Source organism: Pteropus alecto, unplaced genomic scaffold (genome assembly GCF_000325575.1).
Source record: "Pteropus alecto unplaced genomic scaffold, ASM32557v1 scaffold131, whole genome shotgun sequence".
NCBI classification, from domain to species: Eukaryota; Metazoa; Chordata; class Mammalia; order Chiroptera; family Pteropodidae; genus Pteropus; species Pteropus alecto.
Window position 1 is genome coordinate 8,941,558 of NW_006434709.1, and position 11,912 is coordinate 8,953,469.

At 35.2% G+C, this 11,912-nt stretch overlaps 1 protein-coding gene across 4 annotated transcripts in view; it reads left to right on the forward strand.

Annotated features, from left to right (window-relative positions):
* Window positions 1-11,912, forward strand: part of PUS10 (pseudouridylate synthase 10) — a 58,131-nt gene extending 46,219 nt beyond the window's left edge. For all 4 annotated transcript variants that reach the window (XM_015587568.2, XM_015587566.2, XM_015587567.2 and 1 more), the window contains exons 13-18: window positions 473-549; window positions 643-698; window positions 1,691-1,808; window positions 5,777-5,919; window positions 8,339-8,438; window positions 10,707-11,912. In XM_015587568.2, the coding sequence (XP_015443054.1) occupies window positions 473-549; window positions 643-698; window positions 1,691-1,808; window positions 5,777-5,919; window positions 8,339-8,438; window positions 10,707-10,745 (533 nt within the window). In that variant the 3' untranslated portion in view covers window positions 10,746-11,912. The remainder of the gene's footprint in view (window positions 1-472; window positions 550-642; window positions 699-1,690; window positions 1,809-5,776; window positions 5,920-8,338; window positions 8,439-10,706) is intronic.

Consider the following 11,912-nt stretch of genomic DNA (forward strand, 5'->3'; position numbering starts at 1 on the left):
ATTCTACTCATTTAGCCTTCATTTTTCTCCTTTTACATTGTTGTATTACAAGAAAAATGAGAGAGTTAATCCTGAGCTATTTGAGATTTATAGTCCCTTCCTCTCATGGAATTACAGCTTTTCTATTTTACTAGTGGATTAGGCTAGGAAGATGGATTTCAAGTTGATAGACCCGGGTACTGCTGTGTGTGACAACGTTACACTAGTGTAACCAAGTCAATTAGCAATTGTTTGGATTTTATTTTGTAATTAACACAGGCTTGTTTATGGACCTTTGGGAAAACAGTCATTTTCACATATTGCCTGTACTAGGGTTTAGCACCCCCCCAAAAGCCCCTTGATTCTTTTCACACATTCTTCCCTCCCCCTCAGTCCTCTAGAGCTCAATTCGTTTTTTCACACCCTCTTGCATTAGCTCAAATGTTAACTCCATCAACACGTTTCTGTTTCATGACGGGGTGTGTGCTGCCAGGAAGGCCCTTTGCAATTGAGCTGGTGAATCCTCATAGAGTACATTTCACTTCACAAGAAATTAAGGAACTTCAGCAGGTAAACCACTTCATGACATGGAAATCGTCATGTTTCTGCAACTCTGTAATTGAACTAGAGTTGCTAATTGTTTTTCTTTTTCTGCTACTACAGAAAATAAATAACTCGTCTAACAAAATCCAAGTCCGTGACTTGCAGCTTGTCACAAGGTAAGAGTCGGCTCACTGGAGGTAATTTCAAAAGGGAAGTTTTGGTTGTAGACTACATATCTGATAAGGGAATTGTTTTCAGAATATGTAAAGAACTCTTAGAACTCAAAAATAAGAAAACAACCCAATTAATAATGGGGATATGATTAAGTGGACCTCTCTCCAAAGAGAATATATGAATAACCAATGAATACATTAAAAATGCTTAATATTATTAGCCATTAGGGAAATGCAAATCAAAACCATGAGATCCCTCTTCACACTCACTAAGATGGCTGTAATCAAAAAGAAAATAAGAATGTGGAGAAATTGGAACCCTCATAAACTGTGCGGCCACTTTGGAAAACAGTTTGGCAGTTTCTCAAAAGGTTAACATGTGACCCAGTGATTCTACTTCTAGATATAGTCCCAAGAGAAATGGAAATGTACATTCACACAAAAATCTACATGAATGTTTATAGTAGCATTATTCATAATTGTAAACAAAGTAGAAACAACCCAAATGTCCATGGATAAACAAAATGTATATCCATCCCTACAATGGAATATTATTCAGTAATAAAAAAGAATGAAGCACTGATAAATGCTACAATGTAGATAAACCTTGAAAACATTATGACATGAAAGAAGCCAGATACCAAACACCACATATTGAATGATTCCATTTTATATAAAGTGTTCAGAATAGGGAAATCTATAGAGATAGAAAGTTGATAAGTGGTTGCCAAGGGCTGGGGAAAATGGGGAATGGGAAGTGACAGCAAATAGGTGTGAAATTTCTTTTTGGGGGTAATGAAAGCATTCTAAAATTAGATTGTAGTGATAGCTGCACAACTCTGTAAACATACTAAAAATCACTGAATTATACAGTTAGAACAGGGGAGTGTTATGTAAATTATATCTCAAACTATTTTTAAAGAAAGGGAAGTTTGGGCAAGGCTTGTGTGTATTTTATATGTTTGGACTAACTTTTTTTTGTTGTTTTTGTTTAGAGAGGCAATAGGACATATGAAAGAAGGTGAAGAAGAAAAGACCAAGACCTATAGTGCCTTAATATGGACAAATAAAGCAATACAGAAGAAAGATATTGAATTCCTAAATGACATAAAGGTAGTTAAGTGCTCTAATTCTTTTTATTTTATTTTATTTTTCTACTGCCTATAAAAGAGTTCTTTGTCTTCTAGGTTATTGCCAGCAAGTCATAGAGCATGGGTACTGCATGAGCATGAGATGTGGTTTCAAATCCTGGCTCTACCATTTACTAGTTGAATGGCTGGGCAATTCATCTAACCTGTCTGAGAGGCAGTGTTGCTAGTGATTAAGTGCTTGCCTCTCCTCTGAGGACAGATTGCCTGGGTATGAACCCTGGATCTGAATTTCTTAACTGTGTGACTTTAGATAAGTTACTTAGCCTCTTTATGCTTCAGTTTCTTCATCGATAAAATTAGAAGAATTAAGTGAGTTTAGTCCTATAAACCAGTGGTCCCCAGTCCTTTTGGCACCAGGGACTGGTTCTCCTATGAGAATCTAATGTCTGATGATCTGAGGTGGAGCTGAGGCGGTGATGCTAGCGCTGGGGAGCAGCTGCAAATACAGGTGAAGCTTTGCTTGCTTGCCCACTGCTCACCTTCTGTGGAGTGGCCCAGTTTCTAACAGGCCACAGACCAGTACCAGTCCATGGCCCAGGGTTTGGGGACTCCTGATATAAACCACTTGGTATAGTATCTGGCACATAGAAAACATTCAGTAATGCTACTATTGTATTTGACCATCTGTACAAAAGAAATATAAGATAGGACTTATAGAATTGATGCTAAAATTAAGTCCAGAAAGAAAACATGTTATAAATAAGTAAAAACAATATGTATAGAGCACGCATATTTTGGCACATGCTAGGTTTTCCTTCACGTGAGCATGTCATTATAGAGGAGTCTGCCTGTTCATTTGCATATTTCTTCCCATCTGCTCCCACTTCTTCCTATAAAGATAATTTACTTTCAAATGCAAGGAATGAGTATAAGTGGGCACAAATATATTCATATATAATTATCACATCATTGTTTAGATGGGCAGTATTTTGAAATAATCTGGATGACCTATTAGAGGGTATGGGTTTAATCTCATGGCTTATCTATATAATGGACTATTACTAGCCAGCTGGAAATTATATGGTAGATGAATATTTATTGACAAAGGAAAATGTTCCTTATAAATGGTAAGGGGGAAAACAACAAGCTATAAGAATATATAGAGGATGATACATTGTGATTTAAATACATACACAGGTGTGTGTGTACACATATATATGACTACATAGAAAACAAATTGTATGGCAAAAGATACCATAAGGAGGATTTATACTAATGAAAAGTACAAATACCCAATAAAGAAAAATGGACAAAGGATATTACAGGCAGCTGAATAAAGAGCAACTTCAGTTGGTCAAGAATCATTTGAAAAGACGTTCTACCTCCAGATTGAAGTAACAATAAGACCATGACTTTATTCCTCTGAGATTAATAGCACCTATTGGTTGGAGTAGAGGAGAAGGCTAGTTGCATACATTCAGTAGAAATGTAAGATATTTCAGCCTTATTAGAAAACCATGTGGCAATGACTATAAAAATTAAAAATATACTGGTCTTCTACCCAGCACTTCCACTGCTGAAAATATGTCCTTAAGAAATAAAACTCCAGTGCATAAGGATATGTGCACAAGGATGTTTAATGACTTTGTTCAAGTGGCAAAATAAACAATAAAACTGGAAACAAAGTGAATTTCCTTTAATAAGGAAAGTGTAGAACAAATTACGTCTATTAAAAGAAACTAAAATGGCATGTGATCCCATTTAATTTCTGTTATTGTGTATACATACACCTAAACTTGTTAGAAAATAGAGGTAGGTCTACATCTATGACTTGTAGGAATACCCATGACAGTATGAGAAAAACAGTGAAGTGCAGAATAATGTTCATAGTATGAATATTTTGGTGAAAACATACAGATAACTCACTTGCTTACAGAAGTTCATCTGTAAAATGAGGGATGGCGTAGCTCATCCCTAGGGGTCGTCTAGTTCTGTGCTTCTCTATCTAAGGCCCTTTGGCTTTTTGCCCGTAGGATGATAGTTATACTATAGACAGATATCTTTAAGATTGCAAAATAAATTTCTAAACTTCTATTCCATCACATGATACAAATCATTCAGAGTGCTGTGGGGAAAATAAACTCATTTAAAAAATAGATGCACAGTCTAGGGTTAGCTGTAGAGCTAATTCAGAAATAATGCTGAAAGGTGATTTTTATAGGTACAGCCTAAGTAGTGAAAAGATCTATTTTAATGGTCCATAGCCCAAGTGGACTGTTGAGACTATTTGACTTCTAATCATTTTTTAAGTGTTAGGGATAAAATAGTTTTCAAATATTGTTATTGGTATAAAAATAAAAAAAAACCGAGTTTCTGCCCCATTCTAAGAAGTAGTCACTTCAGATTTATTACTTGTCTCCTTTTTTAAGGCCAATGTACTTCTAAGGGAAAAAAAAAATCATTTGTGTGTGTTTATATGTGTTTCTGAAAGTTCAGCAGTATGGGGACGTTGAAGTGAAATGTTAGAGTAAATGAAGTGGTTTTTCCTTTTGTCTGCCAAAAACGAGCAGACTGAAAAAGACACACCAGCATGTGTTAATCTGAGTGTTATGTCGGAAGTAGTGGTGAGTCAACTAGCTCAGATGGTACTTCCATTGACTGGCTTGTGGGTCAGAAGTCCAGGGGGTAGCCAGAGGTAAAGGAAACAGGAGAGACAAGCACTCCTTAAGTAGTTCCTCATTTAAAGGCCTGTTTTTTCTGCACTCTAAAGTGAGGCCACATCTTTACGGATTCTTTAACAGTTCAGCTTTGTCCTTCTTTTGGTCTTTTTTGGCCAGTGAAATGTCAAACCTTATAGAGACAGCTTCTCTCATCAGAACAAAGTGCTTCTAAAATCAAAGAATTATAGAATCATAAAACTGATGAGTTAGGAGGGGCCATTGACTCACCGCTCTGATAAAAGCAGTCACACTATTTCAAGTAGTCTTTGTCAGAACTTGCTCTTTCTTTCTTAGTGGAAGACTTGATAGAGGGGAGACTAGAGAGAAATCTTTTTTTTTTCTTGGTATGGCTTCAGGCACTCACTGATCATATAAATTAGGAAAGAGTTGTTCCAACAAGAAACTGCAGAGGATTTAGAGTTCTTATGAACTTACATTTCTGGTTATACTCAATGTCTATTTTTAAAACTTGGAATTAGTTGGCTTTTTACAATACTAACCTCATTTCTTAATTTATATCTTGTGACATAAAAGGAAATCTCTAATTGTGAGAAAAATAAGCCTGTGTCCCTATAAAATCTGAATTGGAAAAAGACATGCAGTATTATTATTCTCAAGTAACTTGAACTGGGCTAACAAATATTGAGAGGTCCGGGTTTATTGTACACATTTACTTGTAATTATTATGTTGAAACACCACCCTAAAACTGTGATGCAACTGCTTATTTCCCAGATATATCCTTTTGTATAACATAAAACCCCCCACAAACCTGTGACTATATGGTTCTAAGACATGCACACTGCCCATATGTACGTGATACAGATGTCTCACCTTCTACAAATAGCTATTTGTCACCTGAGCCTGAAATCCCCATTATTTAGTCACTTTGTTGAGTCGTAAAATTTTTTAAAAAGGTAAGAACATGTCTTTTAGAAGAGCCGTTAAAGGGCAGGATAGAATTCCAGAGTCCTAATTAATTTGTTAAATATTAGAACAAAAGAGACCTTGGGATCATTTACTTGAAAGCCTTTTTTATGGTACTGGGGTCCAGAAAATGAGTAATGATGGACTAGGTTATAAAAAGTCCCACAGAGTGTGAATCTTAGGGAATACAGCTTATTATAGTCTTAGTTTCTACCCTGACAGTGATAGCTGGGGTCCTCTAAATAAAACATCTGTGCTGAGTCATGGATGACAAAGGAGGTGCTAAGATAAGCTTCAAAGAGCAGTAAACCTGACTCCATGGCCGTATGTCATATCTTCTGCTAGGACTTAAAGATCGACCAGAAAACGCCTCTCCGGGTCCTACACCGGAGGCCCCTGGCTGTGAGAACCCGCCTCATTCACTCCATGGAGACATGCTACATGGATGAACATCATTTCCGCCTCTATCTGAAGACGCAAGCTGGAACGTATCCTTTCACCTCCTGCACAGCAATGATCTGACCAGGACCCCACTGGAAGAGTTCATGCTGCCCTAGAAAACAGGTGCTTGATGTTGTCCCAGAGGTCCCTTAAACAATTTAAACAATCCTTTTTTTTTTTTTTTTTTTTTTTTTTTTTTTTCTTTTTTTTGTTTGGGGGTTTTTTCCCTATTAAATTTGTATTTTTCAAAATGACATTTTAAACCATGAGGGAGCCAGTTCAATATGAACTTAAAAATATTTAGTGTATCACACAATGCTGAGCACATAATATGTACTCAGGAAACACTTTTGATTGATTCATTTGCTGTTTTTACACATTTTGCCAGTCAAATATTCATGACCACCTTTGGGTCCTTTCAGCATTTCTGAGCATTTTCCCTAAATGATTAAATACTGATACTAGATAGGATACAGATACTGATACTGCTTTACATATTGACCTTCACTTTATTTGGCCACTGGCCTATAACAAGAGACTAGTCTAAGGCTGATCACTTGTTCATAATCTACTTTGGCTTGCATTTTTTTTTTTTTTTTCAGATATGAGTTGCTGGTTAAAATATAACAAGGAATTAATTGCCTTAGTCTTAGCTTAGTCTTTACTTTTCAAAGGTGCTTCTACTTTTTGTTTCTTGGTTTTATATTATTTTGCGATCCAATAGCATGAAGTGACAAAATATCTTCTAACTAGTATAAAACTAATAATATACTTGTGGATATAAGGGGAAAAAATGTCGTTTTAATCACCAAATAGCATTCTCACTATATTGCTGTAATTGGTCTGCCTCTCCTTCCCCATCAACTTCCTCTAAGCAGGATTTCTCCCCTAAAAACAGGTATAGGTCACTTACTCCTAAAATCTCCTAAATTTTTACCATTTGGAATAAGGGATGGTCTTTTTAGACTGCGGCAGGCAGATCTTTGTATCTGTGTTGTTTGGAACACATCTGCCTGTTATAGATGGAATGTGATAAGATTTCTAAGAAATCACAGATTAAAAAAAAAATCCTTTAACCTAATCCCAGCTTTAGTTTTGCTGTGCTAGAGAGAAATGCAGTGGTCTTTTAGGGAAGCTAATGTATTTTCAGTCTCATTAAATTTTTTTCAGAACCAGCCATGTTCATGTAACTTAAGACATTAGCCAAGACAAACTGTTTGGTTAAGCTTTAGATACCATGTGGTTATACACAGAAATATGTGAATTTTTATTATATATTGCTTTGTACTCTGAACTAATTTATCTGACTTATACCTCATCCCTCTGGCTATGAATAAGAACCATTCTGGACATTTTAACTGGTTACTCTGGGGCTTTTCAGTCATCTCCCCTCATCATTGCTACTCAAAAGTAGCATTCTCTAAAGAAAGTGAGAGAAAAAGAATGACACTTGTTGAGTAATTATGAATTTAGCAAAGAAGAGTTACTAGATAATCACGTCTTATGCTTGAGTCAAAACATTTAATGAAAATAGTGAATAAACTTTCAGAAAGTGAGGAAGACGTAATATCAGCATATTATGGTATTAATTTTTATGTATCTGAAAATAAACTTACTTCTATTCAAATTATTAAAAATTTTTATATTAAGTGCTGGTTTATAGACCACAACATAATGTTAAATGAATTTTTACTGGATGCTGGCGAAAATACCTTTCAGATATTGTCAAGGCTGCAGTAGAGTCCTGTATAAGGAATGTTAATGTAATCTTATTAATAACTAATTCTAGGATTGGTAACTGACTTCAAAATGTTAAGACCTATGAGGGAAACACAAGGTTACCTCTTTAAAAAAAAGAGAATTAAGTTAGTTCTCTTGTTAACCATGTTTTCAAAACAACTAAAACTTGGGTCCTTTGATAATCTTTTGGAAGGGCCTTCATCAAGACTAAGTTCATAGTCTCATTGTCCCTTCCATCCTATTGCCATTGTCAGTGGGCCATGTTGCAAAGAAAGCCATCACTGAGGTCACCCTGTGTGAGCCTGTGGAAACCTAACATCTGGCAGATGCTGGCTGCCATTATTGAAAAATAGGACCAGGAAGATGTCAAAATGAAAGTTGTACAAAGAAAAAATAGCTGAGATTTTTTTTTTTATATGTATATATTACATTGAACTACAGCTAATTTTGAAAATCCATACCCAAACCTTGGCACTTGGAGATGAGCAAAAGAAAAAAGAAAGTCATGATTCTTGGTAAGTCTGATGTAAATACAGGTCTTATGTCCTGATGTTGGTTGCCAGGCTGGTAGGAACCAGTCTGCTGTAGCTTATTTTCTAAGACACACATCACAAGTCGCAGCTCTCTACTATAACATTTCTGCTTTTATTTCTCTTTCAGCTATGAAATCTCATCAAACAGTGGGTACTGCATGGCTATCTTACTTTTTCCTTAAATGAACCCCAGCTACATTAAAGAATTTGTACATGGAGACTTTGGGAGAACCAAGCCAAACATTGGCTCTCTGATGAACGTGACTGCAGACATTCTTGAGCTGGATGTTGAGGTAAACCATTCTATTGTGGAAATGCCCATCTACACTTTGAATTCAAAGTTATGCTTTTTTTTTTTTTTTTTGCCATAAGCCAAATAGTACTACTCACCTTAACCCATTTCCCATTTGCTTTGAGAACTCTCGCTGGTGGCTGCATTGTTTACCCTGGGATAACTCGCGGATTACAGTCCTAACCTTACCCCCCAAATTTACCACAAAATGTCTTGTTTTTATTATTTTCTCATCACTCTAGAATATTGGTAGTCTTTGGAAACAAATGACATCTTCCTATTTATAGCATTCTGTTTTTAGTAGTGGTATTTCCATTTACAAAATATAGTAATTCTCGATCACTGAAAATGTCAAATCCTAGAAAACCTAGCATTCCTATGCATGTTAAATTAACACTGGCTGTGAGCTGCACTTTTTTTTCCTAAATGAGAAAAGGGTTAAGAAGTGTTTGAAAATGGTCAAAATCTCACAGTAGCATTATGTTGAAGGGAGGGATTATCTTGGAATTTTTATTTCTTTAAAAAAAATACAAGGTCTCATTTATGATCTTTGCAAATATATAGCTAATTTATTAATTGTCCTTTACATATGGCATGAGATCGAAACCTTTAAACCAAGCAAAGATTTGAAGTTGTAAGGACCCCTCATATGTCCTTTGGACTCTATAGAGTTCACTTTCATACCAATTGTCTTACAAAGAATTTAAGGCAGCCTACTCAGAAATGTATATTCAGGACAGGGGTAGAAAATGGGATGAGCCAAAGGTTATTAATAAAAGCAGTTCTATAAGGGACCCCTATGATATGGTCCATATTCTCCACTTACAATATGAATTTAAACAAGGTTAAAATCTTATTTAAAAAATGGATAAAATGGATCTTTCAGGCAATTCGCCATAAAATTTTTTCTCATTCGAGCATCAGTAGGTATTCAGACACAAGTTGTGCTCCTTGATGAATATCCATTCATCCAATAGAGACCCTCCCCAACTCCTGCCTTCAACAAAGAAAATTTTAAAAGAGGTTAACATTTTGCACTTGGGAATAATATCTATCATAAAAAGAAATGGGTATAGTTGCCTTGTGTGAAAACAGCTATGGTAAGCAAATGGTCACTGGAGCATTATTATTGCCTTACCAACAGTTCTCTTGAGTGCTTTCAGGTTAGATTTTTATGTCTCAGCCAGTCAAAGTTGCAGGAACCCTCCTCAGTGAGACTATCATTTTGATGAAGACAACCCTTTGTTAAAGAGAATCCCAACTGCATTCACCTTTACCTTGATTCTTAAGAACAGCTTACAAGTGTCAAAAAGTCACATCACAGGCCAATGTTTCTCAGCCCTGATTGTCCAATGGAATCACCTGTGGAGCATTTTAAACACTACAACATGCCTATGCTCCCCTGCCCTCAACACATACAAGGCTGTGATTAGTAATGTTTAATTTTCAGACTTGAGAAACCACCCATTAACTTATATGTGGGTGTTTGATATATGGCTATATTCTGAAAAAGAACCAAAGTATTTTCTTGGGATCTATAAAAGATACATGCACATGTACATATGCAATGGTTATTTAGGCTTTTCTAATAAAATTTTTCTGAATCTGGCATGTGAAGTGACTCATATTTTTAAAAATCATTTTTTTAAATTAACAAATCAGGTTTTAAACTCTAAGTTTCAAAAAACGACATGGGTACAGTGGATTTTTAAAAGTTTTTCTTAAATTAGGCCCCTAGGGTAGTTAAGATGAAAAGCAATTTCATACTTTTAAGGCCTAGAATGTGGCACAAAATAGTGTGGCACTGTAATTTCATTATGACTTGAAGATCGAGGTTTTGTTTTAGAAGAGCCAGATCAGGGTGAATACTTAAAATAGAGATATGGGAAAATGAAAATGATCAGAAGAATAAAAGTTGCTGAGACTTCTGAGGGAAAGTTTGTGTTTTCACCTGAATTTGTTTGCTACTTTACCCATTAATAACATTAAAAAAATTGTAAACATACTCTAGTTTCTTATCAGTCAAAAGGCACAATGAATAACCAGTTCAGTAACCAAATACTCAATGAATTCTGCAACAGACCTCAGGCTTAAGAATTCCCAAATCCTAGAATGGGTTTTAGAGTGTTAAATTGTTGTATTTAATGGCTCTTCTCTTCAAATGCAGTTTCTTCTTATAGTGTATTAAAACTATTAAATTGATACGGCATTACCAGCAATGCTTCCTAGAACAGTAATATGTTTTAATGACTTGTTTTCTTCCTTCTAGTCTGTAGATGTTGACTGGCCCCCTGCTCTGGATGACTAGCTTTCAAATTTGGAAACAAAGAATAGGGTTTATGCGGCACGACGGGGACTTTATTCAGCGTACACTGTATTATGGCTGTTTACTCACCATAATGGTGTCTTGGAAACTATCTGGATCATGTTGATCTATTTATTTTTAAATTTGTTGTAACATCTCAGGATCTATATACAGTATATTTTGTGTTAAATTGTTTTAAGGATGTCTTATGATTTTCCTCATTCCCTCTCCAACCCCCACCAGGCAAACTGAATAATGAAACCATTTTCTTCTTTCATTTAGAGAGGTACACAAACAGAATGCATTCTCTGATAATCTGAGAAGCTATACTTTTAGCAAAATTTTCCTCTAGAAGAGAATTACCACCTTTAAAATCATGTTATAAATTTTAAAAATGATCTCGATAGAAGTTATACCTATATTTATGCAGTACAGTATCTTATAATAAGATGTCAAATGTAAATCTGACACCATTAATATTTTTCTCAGTAAGCTTCTAGCAAGCTACTACCAATAGAAGTACTTTTGGTGTGATTTGTTACAAAAGTTAACAACTTCAAGTTACTATTTTGACAATCTAAAATTGTCAACACATTTCCTGGGGAGGGAAAGTAAAACCTTAGGAACTGAGGCATACCATGGTAAGAGAGACATTCATAAATCTTTTAAATAAGGAGACACAAGTGCCTTCAATAACTTCAATGCCAGGGATAAGATTTTGAAAAATTGAGATTGCCAAACAAAGAAGGTAAGCTGATATTATTTCAGAGTGCTTTAATAAAGTTATCTAACTTCAAACATCCTCATCAGGTAGGAAGGATATTTATCATCTCCATTTTATAAATATGAAAACCAAAGAAGTTAAATTTATTCAAAATCATTAGTTACTACCATATTTAAGATTAGAACTTAAGTTTCCTGGAATCTAGGGTCCTTTCTAATAAACCTTATTGAGCACCTACTGTGTGAAGAAGACAGTTAAGGATGTTATTTAAACACATATAACCACAAGAATTGGTTTTTGGAATGGAGGCACCAAGTCAAGGAGCTTACCAAAAAATAGCCCAAGTATATTTCATATGATCTCATATGATTACCACTTGTTAATAAGTTAGTCATCAGTTGGTACTATGAAGAGGAAAAACATTAAATAAACTAAACCTAAAGTAA